This window comes from Chiloscyllium plagiosum, chromosome 27 (genome assembly GCF_004010195.1).
Source record: "Chiloscyllium plagiosum isolate BGI_BamShark_2017 chromosome 27, ASM401019v2, whole genome shotgun sequence".
Taxonomy (NCBI): Eukaryota; Metazoa; Chordata; class Chondrichthyes; order Orectolobiformes; family Hemiscylliidae; genus Chiloscyllium; species Chiloscyllium plagiosum.
In genome coordinates, this window is record NC_057736.1 from 14,873,644 (window position 1) to 14,893,088 (window position 19,445).

At 38.5% G+C, this 19,445-nt stretch overlaps 1 protein-coding gene across 3 annotated transcripts in view; it reads right to left on the bottom strand.

Moving 5' to 3' along the window:
* The window catches only part of cnksr1 (connector enhancer of kinase suppressor of Ras 1), an 84,353-nt gene extending 65,260 nt beyond the window's left edge, over positions 1 to 19,093 (bottom strand). For 2 of the 3 annotated variants that reach the window (XM_043717491.1, XM_043717490.1), the window contains exons 1-4: positions 18,934 to 19,093; positions 3,802 to 3,959; positions 1,779 to 1,969; positions 705 to 792 (exon numbers count right to left, since the gene is read on the bottom strand). In XM_043717491.1, coding sequence (XP_043573426.1) covers positions 705 to 792; positions 1,779 to 1,969; positions 3,802 to 3,959; positions 18,934 to 18,985 — 489 coding nt within the window. In that variant the 5' untranslated portion in view covers positions 18,986 to 19,093. Of the gene's footprint in view, positions 1 to 704; positions 793 to 1,778; positions 1,970 to 2,519; positions 2,710 to 3,801; positions 3,960 to 18,933 lie in introns of those variants that run through there. The other variant, XM_043717492.1, reaches the window with a different exon arrangement.
* Positions 19,094 to 19,445: the final 352 nt, after the last annotated feature.

The following is a 19,445-nucleotide window of genomic DNA, read 5'->3' on the forward strand; positions in this document are numbered from 1 at the left end:
TCCAAAACTATTTAAACATCTCTTCATTCTTTTCATGTTTTAAAAAAAAAGAGTTTAATTTTGAATATGGGAAAATAACAACAGAAAGCATTTAAAAGGAAAGCTTAGTAGACCAAAGACACTGCTTTGGAAGTGGATTGCAAGGTAGGAAATAGAAGAGACCAAAATTGAAAGAACACACAGTGTTCTCTGGTATTTAAAACTAATGTCTCCTCCTTGCTAAGAGTAACTCTAAACTTTTAAAGCACTGTACTGTTTTTGGGTGTGAAAGGGGAAGAATGAACAAAACATATATTTATTAGGAACCATGATTGAGTAATAAATTAGCTTCATCACATCACATTCTGGGCCATCATCCACTAGTACCAGCCTCAGAAAATAACATGGCCACTTGGGCAGTGGCCACTATAGACCTGTGCTCCAGGAAAACTAGCACCTTCAGAAGAGGAGAGGAGAAATGCAAAAGAAAATGATCTTTATATTTTTGATACCTGCTCACATCAGCATTCAAAACATTTCACACAGATGCAATCAAGGGGAAACCTAAATAAGTATGAGGGACAAGTGAGGAAGAAGATATTTTGACAGTGGGGATCATGGGGAACATAAATATTAACATACACATGTAGGCTGAATGGCCTGTTTTTGTGCTTCAAATTCTGTTTAAGTTATGAATTACACTGCTCTTGGTATATTTGACAAACCTTGTGAATAGTTTCTGCCAGCTCCACACATAACCTGATGATCTCTTTCTTCACGGCAGAGTAATTAATTATGCATATAAAAGGGTACCTAGTTTGGCAGAAAAGAAGCAAGGTTATAAAATTTTTAAGGCCACAGATTCTCGAAAACTGATGAGCAAAAGCCCACTCAGACTCACTCAATTTTACTCTCAATCCCCACAGGCATCCACATAATGAACATTTTATCATAGCACCTAACTTTCCTCAAGCGCACTCTAATCATGAGATCAGTTTAGTTCAATTGGCTGGTTTGATAGCAGTATGATAGCAACAGTGTGGGTTCAATTCCCATCGCTGATTTGAGGTTACCATGAAAGACTTTTTTTCTCAAACTCTTCCCTTGCCTGAGGTTTGGTGGCCCTCAGGTTATATCACCCCTAGTTGCTTCTGTATAATAAGACAGCAGCCCCTATGTCTCGTAAGACCATGGCAACACAATTCTAATCACATTGCTTTTTTCTTTACTCACCTGCACCACCTCCCATCTCACCCAATGTATTAAAGTTTATAAACTTCTACCTCATTCACAAATCCCTTCATGCTTTTGATCCAACCTGGTTCTGGATATTTCTCCAGTTTTACCACCTCTCCTCAGCATCCCTTCCTTTCACTGCAACCTGAAGATGGAGCCTTCGCCCCTTGCCCCTACTGTCTGGGAGATTTTCCTCCACAACTTCTTTACTGCTATTTCCATCTTAGAAATACTCTGAAAAAAAAACAGTTGTCTAAACATTTTTTGGGCCATCCCTACTAATCCATCCTTAAATATTTGCATTCACTCTATTTTCTCATTAAAACATCTTTACAATGTTGAAGGCACCTAATATAAATGTAAGTTCTTAATGTCATCACAGTGTTGACTCTTTGTTGCACAATGGATGCTGTTAAAATCCAAATTACTGAGCTAACCATTTTATCTTAATGTAAAACTTTTAATGACTGACCATGAATGAGATTAAAGAGGAAGGCTGGTCATTTCCTGATAGATCATGCTAATCAATAGGACTCATTTAAACTGTTAACTTGCTCAATTACCTGTTCAGCCAAGAAAAGATGGCTTTGGTGGTTTGAAGAAGATCTATGACAGAGGTGAGGAGGTCTCCAGAAGGTTTCTGTGGACCTGGGCTGACCTTCCTCCGATTGACAATGAAGGACTGAAGGGTTCCAGAGACAGCTCTCAACTTCTCCATCAAAATCTTCAAATTCTCCGTCTCTAAATCATAGGTCTGAAGCAAAGATAAGATCATTTAGGAAGGAACACATTCTTGATATCCAGGAACACAAGGCCATATTCAGACCAAGGACTAATTCACATCATCAAAATCCATGAACAAACCACATAGTATAGTACACTTATTGGTGCTGCAAATCCTTGATCAGATTGTAATGCACTGGAAGGATCACCAGCGAAATCCCAAATCATATTAACTGAACTGCAATATGAGAAACATTGGGACTGGACAACCTGTAACAACAATTAAGTAATCATTTAGTGCTCAACTTCATTTGAGATTTTATATCCAGTAATCTTTTGGCTCCTTGAGGTAGCACATATGGAATTGTGAAGATTAAATGAAAAAGAACCAATCTAATCCAATCCAACAGATTTTAGTTCCATTTTATTACTAATAATTGGAATTAATCTTGTTAAAATTCACAAAACTATTATCTGTGATGGAATAAGAAACTGTTGAGAAGTTGTAGCAACTTTCTCATTTCCTGGCTGAGTACATAAACTAGCGACTATCTGTTTAAAGTAGGGGCTGGTGGACTAACCTATAACACTGTCCAGACCCTCTCCACTCTGTTGTTGTCAGCAGTTAGTTTCTATTCTTTATGGTTGTTTTGAAGCAAGAATCCTTCTCATCATAGCAAAGCAAAATAGTCATTCCAAATCTCTTGAAATAGAATTGATAGTTTAAGCACCAGCCAAAAATTGAAGGTTTATTTATATTTTGAAAGTATCCTGGAAGAGGGAAAAACAAACTTTTAGGGAAAGAAAAAGCATAGCTTTACAATCGGTAGATCTTGTTTGATAAATGTAATAACTTCCTGGAGAACATACTGTAGTTAGTTGACAAGATCATTCAGTAGATTTCAGACCCCAAGTTTTTACAAGGGTTTTCAAATGGTGCATTACATTAGAAAACAGAAAGGCATTTCATGAGGGGAGCTATGAAATAACTTGTCGGATCAGGTGATGCAAAGGAAGCAGCAGGAACTTGTCTTTGTAGCATTAAACACAATCAGCGAAATAATCGAGCTGTGACATATGAAAAGATAATTTTTTCTGTTCAAAAGAGAGAGAGAGAAATGTGTGCAAGAAAGGACTGAAGAAATTACTATTAAACAGTATTCAGAATTATTAAGTTTAGAAAGATATAAAAGTAGATGGACTAATGCTATTTCACTGTTGATAACTGTTACTCTGCCGTTATGACAAAGTAGCTGAGTACTATATATATCGGTGTTTGATTCTAGGACTAATATTGTGTTTGGTGTTAATTAATTTTGATGACAAGAAACAAATGAAGAAATCAAGAATAAAACTATTAAGTTTGTCAATATTAACGTGGGACAAGACAAAAGTAATTTGGCAGATTACAGGAACTGGTTCAAAATTAGAGTCTGTTGGAACAAAGGCAGGGCAAATATTTTTAAAGGTGCATTACATCAAATGAGAATGCATACCACATCCTGAAACAAATTAGGTCATCTAACAATTAAAACACTCCTGATTCTTTATGTGAATAATCACTTATACATGGTTCTCTTGTGCATTTAGGTAAACTTTATGAAAAGGAAGAGATTAGCACAATATATCTGTTGCAGAATAAACAGATATTCCAGGGTAGCACAGTCAGGAATGATTGCAGGTGAGGTGTCAGGTTATCATTCTCAGGGCTAAATCTAAACAACTGAGGGATTCAGTAACTGACTAACACAAGCATGTAACAGTCATGATGTAAAGTGGAGTCCCCAGAACCGAATTAATGAAGACAATCCATAGCTTCCTATGAGAAGTCATATAACACTGAAGTCGATACTCTTTCCTTACCAGTGCACACAGTAGCTCCACTGCTTCCAGAATCAGCTCCTGGTGTCCTATCCGTTTCACACCAAGCTCTTCCAGGTCTTGCTGTGATAGTCGCAGGAGTTGCTCTCCATTCACCTGCCATTGATCAAATGGATATTTCTGCACACTGTTATCCAAGCCTGGGGAACAGACCAATGGTCAAAATATAGATCAGGGAATGTTAATAACTCATGGCCTGATTTTGCAGATCATAAATGCTTAGAGAAATGCATTTGTACACCACCTCGAGCACTGTGACTGGCCATGGTAATGTGATCTCTGATGGAGCTGCTTTCTATTTAGTGGCTCGAGGAAAAAAAATCATTAAAACCAGCCCAAGAAACATGAAGCAGGCAATCAGCAATCCTGAGTGCAATGGACAAGTGACAGCCTGTCATCCTACTGAGCGAAATAGACTCACACAGACAGGCAAGTTTAGTTTTGCATGTCCAGAATGAGGTAATTATATGCAAATGCCACCATCATCCACCCTCATTGTATTCAACTGTTCACTTTCCCCAGTGCCAAAGTGTATGACCTTCATTCATTGCTCTCAGTTCTCAACAATCACCCTCACTTCCCTGTAGCAACATGCAACAGCCTGCCCTCATCCACCCTTCTCAGGTGTGAGGCACAAAAACATAAGGAGCAGCAGAAGGTGGTGTGGCCCTTCAGCCAGTTCTTCCATTCAATAAATTCATAACTGCTCTGATCTTGGTCTCAAGTCTATTTTCTTAATCCATTCAACATTGCCATCTATTCCCTGATAATTCCAAAATGTATCCATCTCAGCTCTGAATATATTAAATGATTCCGTTTCCAAGGGTCCGGTAGAGAATTACAACAGTTGCGATCCTTAGAAAGATTCCTTCACATCTCAATCTTAAAATGACAATCCATTATTCTCAGACTGACTCCAGTTATAAAATACAACAAAATAACTTGCACAAATAAAAAGTGCCTTTACTGTAAATATACAAGCTATTTTGTTCATAAATGGCCTAATGTCCAGCATACTTGTTTCTGTGCAACCCAAATGGGCATTGTTGAAGTTCCAACCTTCAACCAGTGAAACCATTTGACCAGACTTGATGGTTGTTCAGTTTTTGTCAGGAATGTGTGGTAGGTCCACTCTCATATTTTGTGGTGCTTTGAACTGCTCTCCAAATCATTAATGATGACTTGCAGATCCTTAATATCCAAGTTTCAAACCCACAGACAATAGTTATCTATTGACTAACTAGTGACCAATCAAATCACGTGGGTGTTTTAATGACTCTGTTTTGGAGATTCCAGCCGTGCGATTAAACTGAACAGCTATGAATTTGTGGAGAATAGTCTCCTTACGACCATGGTGTTCTAAGATCATATACCATGCAATATAAATTCAGAAGCCCAAACTACTCAGATAGAATCTGTGTTCCAATGTCTGCAATAAGCAGCATTGGACAAGCCAGGCTGATTCACCAGCACGTGAAAAACTAGTTCTGTGCTAGGCATCTAGAGACTTCCCAATTAGCTCGAGGCAATTCTAATTGGATGAGTAGTGAGATGCTAATCATATTTCTCTGCTAGTTAGCTACACAATTTTGATTGGTCAAAGTCTTATGGTATGGTGGAGACAGGAATATTGGACAACTCTTCTGGTCTTCTTTAGCTAGAGCAAATGTAGTTTTTAAATCATGCATTTCATTAGGAAGGACTTCAGTTTACCATCTCATCAACTGACACCTTTGAAAATGCAAACTGAAATAAACAAGTATGCTGTAATGACCATTACAGAGATATGTTTGCAGGATGACCTTGGAACCTGAATATTGGAGAGTGGATGTCATTTGGGAAGTCAGGAAGTCAGTAAAAGGTGGAGAGATGCTTCTGTTGATTAAAGATGCTATTAGCACAACAGAGAAGGAAGACCCAAGTCCAGGAAACTAAGATGTATAATGTTTGTATAGCGGTTAGGAAAGAACTGAAGTCATTAGTAGCAGTGGTGTACAGGCTACCTAACAGGATCACACAGGATAAAGCTATCAAAAAATAAATAACTGGAGTTTCCAGAGTGGCACAGCAATTACCATGGGCTATTTTAATCTAAACATGTAAAATCATTGGAAAGAACTACTCAGATGGTAAATTCTTAGAATATTAGAATGGCACATTCTGGCACCAAACAGAGCAAGACAAGCTAGATCTGATATTAAGTATTTAAATAGGATTAAAGACCATGTCAAAGCACTCCTAGGTAGCAGTGATCTTAAGTGATTTTAGATTCCATTTGAAGGAGAAGATTATGTCTAAAAATAATGCTTTAAACTTCATTAAGAGCAATTATGATCGTATGGAAGCAAAAGTGGATTGGCAATTTAGGTTAAAGAGTAGGTCAGAGACATAGTAACAGACATTCAAGGGCATATTTCAGGATACACAGAATAGATAACATTCAAGCAAGAATTGAAAATTCCAAGGGGTGAACCCACTATCGACGATCTGCTAAAAATGTTAAAGCTAGTATTATTCTTAAAGAAAAAGGACATCATTGTCCAAAGACAATGGCAGGTTAGAAAGTTGAATGGAATGAAAAAAGAACAAAAATACAAAAGAAAAAGCAGGGAAAGAACAAAAGATGAATAAAAGAGACAAAAATTAGAGCACAAAGGAAAATCTAGTTAACAAATGTAGGGACAGAGAATAAGAGTTAACAGTGAGCATCAAGTTCCAAGGAATATTAGTCCAAGCAATTAATAATGAAAACAGAAATAGCAGATGAATTGAACCATTTCTTATTTGCATTGGTCTTCACTATAGATGGTCTAAGTAATATTTCAAAAAGAGGAACGGGAAGGGATAGAGAAAGTCTAGAAAATTACAAGCACAGGAAAGTAGTACTTAGCACATTGTTGGAACTGTGATTTGACAAGTCCTTGGGTGCTGATGGTTTTCAAAGAAGTGGCTAGTGCGATGACTAATACATTGATTTTAATATTAGAGTGAAAATTTGCTAATGTAAATCCTTTATTTAAAAACAAAGGGAGAGAGTCACAAAGTGGGAAATGAAAGGCCAGTTGGCTTAACATCAATCAGAGGGAAAATTTTAGAAGCTATTATTAACAGGGCAATTTGGTAAATTCAGGATAAATTGGGCAGAGTTGATATGGCTTTGTGAAAGGGAAATCACATTTATTGGAGTTCTTTGAGGAAGTGATGTACTTACAGATAAAGAAAAAAAACAGTGGATGTAGTGTACTTAAATATTCATAAGGCATTTCATAAATCTGTAGAAAATAAGGACCATGATATAGCGATTAACGTACTGGCATGGTTAGGAGACTGGCCAGTTAGCGAGGAGTAGCAGGCCTAAATGGGTCAATTTCTGATTGGTGAGACATAATGAGTGGTATGTTACAAGATAGCTGGTGCCACAGTCTCAACCTTTTGCAATTTGTATAAATTGTACAAATGATTAGTTTAAAGGGACCAAAATTATGAGTGCCAAGTTTGCTGACCCACAAAGATAAATAAAATAAATTAATGAAGAGGACACAAGGATATTACAAAAGAATATTGAAGATGTCTTAGTGACAGGGTTTACTCACATTTGGAAAAGAATGGACTTATTACAGATAGTCAGCATGGTTTTATGTAGAGGAGGTCTTACCTCACAAACTTGATTGAGTTTCTTGTGAAATCCCAAATTACTATACAGATTACCCGCTTAAATTATATACTGTCTCAGAAGTGAGTTCTATTCAATCAAGCAAAGCTGACAAACAAGAACATTTACAGGTTTCCAGGAGGTTCTTAAACTGCAGGCATTTCTAAAATCAAACTGAAAAACAGGGAACCAACATAAGACTGTTTCTGGGAGAGCAAACCAGTTCTAAGACAAATTAGACAAGTACCAGTTATTCTAGTGTTAAGTCCAGGAATTGACATTGATCCTGATGTTTCACAATAGACTCATGTATTTCAAATGTAATGTGACTCATTAATAATTAATATGAAGAAACGTTACTCTCTATCATGATTGAGTCCAACTTCTGTTGTTGATTTTCTGTGGATATCTTTCCCTACTTGGTATCAGAAATCAAGGTGGGTACCAATAAGAATAACTGGTGGCAGTGAATCTAGCATCTCTGATAGTTCTGGAGAAAATGACCACAACAGTGAACAGTGGTGCAGATTTCTATGCTCAGGTTTACAAAAGCCATCAACAAAGGAGGTGGAAAGAATTTCACTTTGAAAACTGAGCGTACTTTAGCAGCTCAAATGCACACAAGCCAGTCAACTTCAATATGCAGAGCAACCAGTAGTTGAAGTGGCAACACTGATATCAGTACTAAACCTACCTGTAGAAGCTTAAAGTAATTAGAAATCATTAAAAATACTGTGAACGCCACACAGGGGCTCACTAAAGCTACAATCTGAGTCTTACAATTAGGGTATAGTGCCCAATGGTAGAAACTGAAGTAAGTCAATTCCCTTAAAGAAAGTGTGGAAATTAATTCTTTGCTGTGCAACTGAAATACTCTTTAAGATGTGATTATGGCACAACACCATTTTAAAAAAAACTTGAAATAGTTTGTATATCACCAAAAAGCAGCAGAACAGACACAAAACATTTTTCAAAAATGTGAACACCATTCAAAGGGGAAAATATCAAAAAAGTACTTTCTTTCTTCCATCCAGGAGAAAAGAAAAAACAGTATTTCTTCATTTTATAGTTCAGACCATCTAGGGGATAGCAATGATTGCAACATTTAAAAGGCATCTGGATGGGTATATGAATAGGAAGGGTTTGGAGAGATATGGGCCGGGCGCTGGTAGGTCGGACTAGATTGGGTTGGGATTTCTGGTTGGCATGGATGAGTTGGACTGAAGGGTCTGTTTCCATGCTGTACATCTCAATGGCTCTATGACAGTGTGGTAAAATTTCAACTACAGTTTCAGGGAAAGCAGCTCAGGTCACACTTTGGTTTCCTCAACTTAAACAAATGTAATTACTAATGTATGAAGAGAGAATTGTCTAAAGCAGGTTAGGACAATGGACCAAGGAGGAAGTCAGTGATGATCAGTCACAAACATTTATTCCAGTCAATGAAAAAAGGAGTCAATGAGACACCCACGATTAAAAAAAAGGTGGTCAAGAAGAATATCCAATCAAATTCTAAGGCACACAAATAAAAAATAAAGAGGTCAGAGGATTGAGGACTTTTTAAAAAAATGAATAATGGATGACCAAAAACCAAATATTCGGGGATAAATAAAACTGAAAGAAGAGCTAACGATGAAAATCTGAAACAAAAACCATAAATTGTTGGGAAATCTCAGCAGATCTGGTAGCACCTGTGGAGAGAAACAGAGTTAACATTTCAGTTCCTTCGTTAGAACTGGTGAGAAAATAATTTTATATTTCTTGCCAACTTAGTTTCATAATTAAACAGCAAGAGCTTCAATGAAGAGCAAGAGTGGCTAAAGTAAATGTGGGACCCTTGGAAGGAGCAACTGGGAAATTAATCATGGGGAGGAGAGAAAATTTAAACCATTATTTCGCATGAATCTTCATCTATTGATAACAGATAGGCAAGGTGCTAATAGGAGAAAAGAATTTTTTTAACAGTTTCTGGCATGAAGGGGACAAACTATTTGATGAACTAATGGGATTATATTCAGAAACTGCCAGCATCTGATGACTTGCATCCAAAGGTTTTAAAGGAAGTGGCTGCAAAGATAATGGAGGCATTAGTCAAAAAATTCCTAACTCATTGAATTCCAAGAGGGTTCTTGCAGATTGGAGGACTGCCAATGTGATGATCCTGTTCAAGAAGGACAGGAGCCTGAAAGCAGGAATCTATAAATCAATTAGTCTAACTTCTGTCATTAGGAAAATGCTACAGTCGATTAGGAAGAAAGAGCAGGACCTCTACAAACTTTTAATGCAATCAAACAGAGTCAATGAGAATGTGTTGTACTCAAGCAGCAGATTTTTAAGATAATCAAGTTGCCAGCTGTTGATAAAGTCAGAGATTTGTAGGAAAATGGGGTAGTGGGAAATCTATTTATGTGAGTCAATTGTATAAAGAATTTAATAACCAGAAAGAAACTTCCAGGGAGATGTTGCATAAGTACTTAATAGGGTTAATTGACATCAAGAGGCAAGCTGTGCCCATCCAAGATATAAAATGACTGTTCCAATTCTAAGGAGTTCCAAGACTGGTATTCTGGTGTTGCAATACCAGTTGTTCGAGTTGGATGCAGGTTTGCTCGCTGAGCTGTAAGGTTCATTTTCAGATGTTTCATCACCATACTAGTTAACATTTTCAGTGAGCCTCCAGATGAAGCACTGCTGGTGTTTTCTGCTTCTTATTTACATATTTGGGTTTTTTGGGCTGGTTATGTCATTTCCTGTGGTGATGCCATTTCCTGTGGTGATGTCATTTCCTGTTCTTTTTCTCAGGGGGTGTTAAAGAGGTCCAAGTCAATGTGTTTGTTGATAGAGTTCCGGTTGGAATGCCATGCTTCTAGAAATTCTCATGCGTGTCTCAGTTTGGCTTGTCCTAGGATGGATGTGTGTTTGAAGTGGTGTCCTTCCTTATCTGTATGTAAGGATACTAGTGAGAGAGGGTCATGTCGTTTTGTGGCTAGTTAATGTTTATGTATCCTGGTAGCTAGTTTTCTGCCTGTTTGTCCAATGCAGTGTTTGTTACAGTTCTTGCACGGTATTTTGCAAATGGCATTCTAACTGGAACTCTATCAATAAATCCATTGACTTGGACCCCATTTACCACCCCCCTGAGAAAAAGAACAGGTAATGACATCCCCATAGGAAATGACATCATCAACCCAAAGATCCCCAGATATATAAATAGAAAGCAGGAATCATCAGCAATGATTCATCTGGTGGCTCACTGAAGTTGTTACCTCGTATGGTAACAAAACATCTGAAAATGAACCTTCCAGCTCAGCAAGCAAACCTACATCCAGAACCTCAACCTAAGTTACAAATCTTCTCAAAACTCACTAGTTGTTCTAGTATTTAGTCCATTTGGATAACAATAATGTGTAGTTAATGTCCAATGCCTCATAAGAGACCATGTTTTTCAGACCTTAAAACTGGGTTACATTTTATATTGTAAACTATGACTGCTTATCAAGACTGAACTTATCTCCTGTCAAATACTTCATATGGGCATGCTTCACAGATGATATCAGCAACTAAGCCTAATATCAATTAGATTGGTGGCAGTGAATTTACTCATGCCATCTTAAATAATTCCAGAGAAAATTACAATACTGCATTATAACACAATTTTCCTCTCCCTTCATACCCAGCGTTTTCAGGGATTTGTTGGTATGGTTTGTTGTCCCCTTGCTCATCGCTGACAAAATGAAATTTTTTATCTAGTTCTCAGTGTCTCTCTCCTCAATGTGGCTTTTTAAAAAGACACTAACCCAGTTCTAAGATGTGTCCAAAATACTATACTTTAAATTGTAACAGCTGCACAGAGAAGAGACCTGAATTTCCAAAAAGCTACACAGCATAATCCTGGGCGTGTTCCAGGATAGATTGCAGCAGGTGGAAAACTGACCATCTAGTATCTGAATCATAGCCACCCAACATCTCAAGCATGTATAGAGATGTTAAACCATATATTTTAATTGTAGTGAAGTAGGCTATTAACAGTTACAGTGGTATCAGGAATGCAGAACACTTTTACATCATTAACAGTCTTTCATCTTGGTGTGATGTAGCAAGGTACAAACATTTGACTATTATGTGCATTCAGAGTCATCCAGCACGGAAACAGATCCTTCAGCCCAACTCGTCCATGCCGACAAGGTCTCCTAAACTTAACTAGTCCCATTTGCCTGCTTTTGGCCCATATCCCTCTAAACCTTTCCTACCCATACTGTCCTCTGGCAGCTTGTTCTATGTATGCACCACGTTCTGTCAAAGAGTTAACCCTTAGGTCTTCTTTAAACCTTTCTCCTCTCACCTTAAACCTAAATCTCTAGTTTTGGATGCCCATAACCCGAGGAAAAGATCTTGGCTATTCAACTTCTGAATGTCTCTCATGATTTTAATCAATCTCTGTAAGGTGACCCCTCAGCCTCCTACACTCCAGGCAGGAAAGTCCCAGCCTACCCAGCCTCTCCTTATTGCCCTTCAGTCTCAGTAATATTTTGTAAGTCTTTTTTGCACCATTTCCAGTGTAGTAACATCCTTCCTATGCAAGATGACTGGAATTATACACAGTACTCCAAATGTGGCCTTACCAATGTCTTGTACAGCCCAAACATGACATTGTAATTCCTGTACTTAGCACCCTGACCGATGAAGATAAGTGTGCCAAATGCCTTCTTCACCGCCCTGTCTACCTGTGATGCCACTTGAAATTTAGAAAACATCAGGAGAGTAGAACATGACTGTCAACTAAGATACCTGGGTGTTAAATGCTCATATTTTGCTTTACAATAATGAGAAGAATAAACATTTTTGTCCTGTGGCTTTCCATTTAGCTGTGGTCATCATTAAAAAGAACTGCAGTTTGAATTCTTTTGTCAAGTTTATATACGCTACAGGCTTAAGCAAGTGATTCAAATAATTAGTGGCTTTTAATGACCAAAAAAGTCATTTTAAAATTTATTGGTTTAAAGATCAAAAATCCTGTAAGTCCCAGTAGCTCTTACATGGGACAAAAGATAAACTGTTCCATTTGAAACACAGATTGAGATCTCAGAAGAATCAGTTGCAAATAGAAGGGATGGAAGAAAGCATAAAGGACAGGTGATAAAATAATCTATATCTAAATATTTTAGTTGGCTCAGCCATACTAATGGCAAAGAAAGGAAAACATCATGTCTTATAAACAAAGGTATTAGTTTAGAACTTACAGTTATTGTCTGTTTGCTGTTTTTCCTCTCAAAGAGCTAGGTGAAAAGATTTCTATTATAAATAGCTCTGTTTTCTCAACTGTTAAATTGCCAGCATTCTAGGGGAGGACAAAGAAAATGCTTCAAAAGACATTGAAATTCTCTGTAGAAACTGGTATCTTATTGTTGACTGAGAGCTTGCCAGTTTTTCAAAGTGCACAACTTTTTCATCAAGCTGTATAATGCTTTGAATCCAAATGCCATAATAATATAGTGAAGTCAGAGAAAAAGAAGCAAATGCTGCTAATGGACCCTATTGTTTTGTGGGACATCGTGCCCCCACGTGCCCAGCAATATGTGGGTTTAGAAGCAGTCTGTTGAGTCACAGTAAGACAATTGGCAAAATATCACGAACCTGAGCACACATCATCTTCAAATTGATGGAGAAATGGCAACACTAAGTTACATCTTTTGTTAAATGTATTCAAATTAATAATTTTGAAATTAAGTTAGGATCTAGATATGTGGAATGTGACATATGACAAATCCTTTGAAGGCATAGAATAAGTCTAACAACTAAAGATTTCTGTCTTGGGCAAATTCTTGAACGTTAAACCAATAAGAAACACTAGATGATATAAGAATTTGGGGGTCCTCTAGTTGAGTGACCAAAACGTTAAAGAGCTCATTAATAACAGATAGAAAAAAAAGTAATAAAATTCAAAATGTCTGCTTCTTCATCATGGAATGTATTATAGAAACGTTAGCTTGATTTCTATTTATTTTGTTGTACGAGCTGCTCCATGTGTTTGAGGGGACAGGTAGCCCAGTTATACTAAACTGGTTTTAACTTGGGATTTCTGAGAGCTAGGTATCCATAAATTAAATGTGTTTTCCATTCCCTTGTAAGGGCATCAGTCTGGGGGCTGATTCTAACATATGTGTCTTATCAGTACCAGAAGCTGGGTTTCTCCCCTTTGCCAACTAGACCATTGTCTGGAGATTACTGAAATGCCATTATTGATAGTACAAAGAGCTAAAATCAGTCACTCAAGTCACTTCTGTGACTCTTCAAAACACTTAGTGATGGGATATCATGGCAATCCTAAGCAATGTCTGGCTCAGAGAATCTTTTCAAAAGGCACTGTTAGAATACACTGTATTTTCCTATAGTAATTTAACAGTTTGCTGTACAGTATTTTGACTCATTATCTGCTTCAACAAAACATTTTAAATTGTAAATAGATCTGGTGTGTGGTCTGACTTGCACAAATCAACCCAGCACAGTCGATGTTTTCTACATTCTACATGGCTTCCTGAAAGCTCAGTGTAGAGGAAAGTGAAAAAAAACCTGTTTGAGTCATTAAGGGATGCAATCTATTTGTGGAAATACTTGCAAGCCGTTTACATAAGAACAAAGCATTGGAAAAATCCTAAATCATAACAGAAATTTAATTTGCATAGTTTAACCAACATTATATCTTCAGCTGAGAGATGATTGTATTGTTTAATGTGCCACTGGCAGAAATTTTCAGACATGATGGATGAGAAGTCAATAGGAATATTTCCTACCAGAATGCTCCCTAACTGCTCTCTGCACCTTTCCCCACCCCCACCAACAACCTGAACATTTCCACAGTAATGTTCTCAGATAATTATTATCTTATAGGATCCTTGGAGGTGACATATTCCAGGACCCACAGGAGGATAGAGTTCATAACTTGCAGGAGGAAGAAACTATTTGGCCCAACAAGCTTATCCTTTTGTGACAGATCTCTTCAATCCCTTCTCTCTCCAGAAACACACACAGTTGTCTGCTGAACTCAGTTACACGGTCCCAACAATTTATCGAGGAGAAAGTGAGGTCTGCAGATGCTGGAGATCAAAGTTGAAACTTTATTGCTGGAACAGCACAGCAGGTCAGGCAGCATCCAGGGAACAGGAGATTCGACGTTTCGGGCACAGGCCCTTCTTCAGGAATTCCTGAAGAAGGGCCTGTGCCCGAAACGTCGAATCTCCTGTTCCCTGGATGCTGCCTGACCTGCTGTGCTGTTCCAGCAATAAAGTTTCAACCCCCAACAATTTATCACACTGTTAAAACAATTTTGTATGAAAAGGTCTCACTGAATCTTCATCAGTGACTAATGTGCCAGGATTAATTTGGTTCACTTATATTTTGAATTAATTTATTCATGCAGGGGACATCAAAGTCACAGGCAATGCTAACATTTATTGATTATAACAGCCTGCCTCAAAGAAAAGGTGCTGAACCATCTTCTTGAAATGCTAGTAATTGTGGTGAGATCTATGTGGTGCAAGTACACCTATAGTGCTATTGGATGGGGAGATATGAATACAACAGCAATGGAAGTGCTACATATAGTTCCAAAAAGGAATGATGTGCCAGCTGGAGGTGGTGGTCTTCTCAGGCATCTCCTATCCTTGTCCTTCGAGGCAGAATTTGTAAGTTTTAGAGGTACTGTTAAAAGATGCCTAAATGAGTTGCAGTAGTACATCTTTTAGACGGTACATACTGCTGCCACAGTGAATTGGTAGTGGGGAAGTATATGTTTTAAGGTGGTGCATTGGGATGCTTTGCCCTAGATATTGTCAAGCTTCTAAAGTGTTCTTGAACCTACACCCATCCAGGTAAATGCAGCCTATTATAAACACTCCTGACTTGTACCTTGCAAATGGTGGGCAGCCTTTGTGGAGTCTGGAAATCAGTTACATACTGTAGAATTTCCAGATTCTCGATTGCTCGTGCTATATAGTATTTATATAATCCAGTCCAGTTTCTAGTCAATGGTGAGCTCAACTACCCAGGACATTGAGGGTTAGGGATAGACAATGCGACAAGGAAAGCTGGTCAGGTTCTCTCTTGTTGGAGATAGTCATTACATGCCACTTGTGTGGTGCAAATGGTATCTGCAACATAAAAGTGCCCAAGTTTGGACATAGTTCAAATCTTGCTGTTTTCAGGCACAGGTTGCTTCACTATCAGAGGAGCTGTGAATAAAAGCAAACTTTGCACAATTAAAAAAATTTCCACTTCTAATCATATAATGGAGAGAAGGCCTTTGATGAAATGAGATTATATAAAATACATACAAGGTTGAGCCTAAGACATTGTTGCAGACGTTGCCCTACGCAATGTCCTGGAGATAAGGTGCTTGGTCTCCAACAGCTGCATCTTCCTTCGTGCTAGGTACAACTCCAGCCAAATGAGATATTTCCCCAAACGATTCTCATCAACTTCAATTAAATTAGGACTCCTTGTTGCAACACTTGATCAAATGCTGTTTTGTTATCTTACCCAATCTCCAGAATTTACAACTCTTTAGTCCATGCTTGGACTAAGGATTTAATGGGTCTGGAACACAGTGGACCTGGCAGAATCAAAAATAGTGCTTCAACAGACAGATTGTTGGTACCACTTAATGGTACTATTGACGATACCTTTGATCCGCTTGCTAAGAACTGAGAATAAGCTGTTTATGATTTGTCCTGCTTTTATTGCATAGGATATACTGGGATTATTTCCATATTGATGAATAAATGCTAGTGTTAGACTGAGTCACTGAGGTTAAGTTCATTTTGCATGTTGTTCTGCAAGTTTTTGTTTGAACCACTTCAAAAATCTTTTTTTCCCATATAAAGTGCTCAGCTTCCGTTCCTGACATCTGGACTTGTTGATGTTACACCTTCTCAAGGTCACTCCACACCACTATACCTTTCAAGGTCCATATTCTCTTATGATTTGGTGACTAAAAATGTACACAATACTCCAAGTGGGACCTCATCAACGCCCTGCATGGAAATCTGATTCACATTTGGTCTTCTGGTAATTTCAACTACAAGTGAAATGTCTATTTGCAATTGATTTGCCCACAAACTCATAGATCTTGAACATCAGCATAAAGTTCACTGCTCTGTACTATCAATAAAGTGGACCACAATCAACTGCAGCACAGAACTGACAGAAGAACATTATTGCAAACCATTCCAGTTCGCTTTTGTTGTGCACAACCTAGTAATGACTTATTTGACTCTCTTGGCTTAGTTCTGAAGAATGGTCACTGAACCCGAAACATTAACTCTGATTTCTTTCCACAGATGCTGCCAGACCTTTTACATTTTTCCAGCAATTTCTGTTTTTGTTTCTGATTTCAAGCATCACGGTTCTTTCAGTTTTTTTGTTCAGAATTTGAAATTGTATGGATGTTTAGGAAATAACCTATCATACACATAAATTGGTCCCTTATGACTGTAGTTTTATAGAGGCAAAAGTTTGAAATACTGTAATGTCAGAATTGAATTCAACAGCATTGAATAGGGAATATCCAGTTGGAATAAAAACAAAGTTGTTGTTTGGCCCTCATTGTTTGACTACCAAAGTGGCTGTTGCTGAGACAATTCAACATTCCAGAGCATGGAAAAATTAATCCTTCATCTCAAAAGTATCATTTGGGGACAAGAGAATCTGGTTTTGACTTTACACAAATAAACCTTAACATAAAACGATAAAGTTTTCTTTTGGCTTTTCAGGGCTGTGCATTGGTCTAATAGTATTATCACTAGGCTGTTAACCCAGAGACACAGGTAATCCTCTGAGAATCTACCTTTGAATCCTGCTGAGGCAGACGGTGGAATTTGAATTCAATAGAATCTAGAAAAAAGGGTCTGATGGTGACCATGAAACCATTGTCAATTCACTGTTGGTTCACTAATGTTCTTTAGGGAAGGAAATCTGTCATTCTCCCCTGCTCTGGCTTACATATGACTCCAGAACCACAGCAATGTGGATGACTTAACTGCCCTCTAGACAATTACAAATATGCAACAAATGCTGGCCTAGCCAAAGATGCCCAAAAATGCAATTACTCCAGACAAAGTTAAAATTTATTGTTACATCCACTTTTTAGCTGTACTAGCAGCTTGCATAAATTTTAAGTCAACCTCTACTGACCATGGATTGAACCTCTTCTCCATAGTCAAGTAACATAATTCCAACTCCAGCATTTAATTGGACGGTTGTACCTGGATTTCTCTTGAGTGTACTTCAATTTCTTGACTCTGTGTCATTATATTAAAAAAACTACTGATGGCATAATACTGCCAACAAACAATACCCTATTCCCAAAGAGAAAGTGAGGACTGCAGATCTTAGAGATCAGAGTCTAGAAGTGTGGCGCTGGAAAAGCACAGCCGGTCAGGCAGCATCCGAGGAGCAGGACAGTGGATGTTTCCAGCACTAGCTCTTCATCAGGAAATGAAGAGCTTATGCTGTGCTTTTCCAGCGCCACGTTTTTTCACTCATACCCCATTTCCTGTCTAGAAAGCATCTTACTTCCAACCTAGCAATGCCATTAGTGACCATGTTCCAGGACCTGATCACCTTTCCTCCGATCCATGCCGAAGCTTGGAATCCACATCGCCTTCTGACGTAGACAACAGTCTTCACCTTCTGACCCATAACTGGACACATCCCATCAATGCATTGTTTCTACATTGATGCTCCTGCAAAATACCTAGGGATAGTTCGCAAGTAAACAGTAATAAATAAATAGAAACACTGCCTTTCGAGTGTCCATGAACGTCGAATCGTATCTTGCTGTCAGTGCTGTGACTGAGACAACAGACTCTCGTTAAACCGAAACCTTTGATTCGTCATTCAAACCTCGGGTGAATGTGAAACAAAAGTCTGATCTGGGACGGGGATCCAGTGTCGTAGGTTTGAAGACGTGCAGAACGAATCGTACTTTCACTAGTGCAAAGGGGAGCCTTTTTGCTCAATTTACTCCAAAGTTGAGTGGGAAGAAACACATACGTCAGTAACAAAATCAGAAATTATTGGAAAAACAAAACACAGCAGGTCTGGTAGCATCTGTGGAGAGAAAGGGGAGTTCACGTTTCAGGTCCAGTGACCCTTCTTCAGAACAAGTTAGTAAATCAGTCCTGTTCAAGATGAACAAGCCATCGAGGAGCGAAGGGTCGCTTCTTATTGTATTGGGAAAAACAGCCGCAGATTTGACTATAAACAACAAGCAGGTTACAGATCGGGGGAGATATGTGTTGCACAATCTAGTGATTGTCAACAGATTACTTTTTTCACTGTTTCTGGTGGAATGCCGACCCAGACACAAAGATCAAGGCAGGACACAACTTGTTGGGCTCCTTGAAGAAGAAATACCTGGTGACGCTGCCTTTGTGAATATCCTTTCCCCTTCCGGGATCTCTCACCTTGTAACCACAGCGAGACCTTCCCGGGGCTCCAGATGTTGATCGGCTCCATCCCCACCTCAATCCCAACCAAGACACACGCTGAGTTGGCGACTCCAAATCACCCAAAACTCTCTGAGATTTTCACCAAAACTTCAGCCGCTTCCGCCCAGCTCCGTCACTCGCAGGTAGGCGGCGGCGGATGCTGATTGGTCGCTGCACCTGTCAATCATTGACCAAACCAAAAAGGTGCAGCCTGAAGAGGTGAGACAAGAGTGAGAGGTGAGGGCAGTCTGGGAGGGGTGTTGGTGCTGGCTTAGACTCCCAATCTGGGGAATCTACTGGCACCATAAATCAAAGGGTTATTGTCAGTATTCCTCCTGAGAAAACTAAAATACCTGAACGCAAATCCAACTCCAAAAAGAGCGAAAACATTGCACCAACAATGATGAAAATAAACGACCTGCTTCATTTGCCAACGCAATGGAATGACAGTTGTGTTAATGTTCCCGAAAACAAATCCAGAGAAGGAG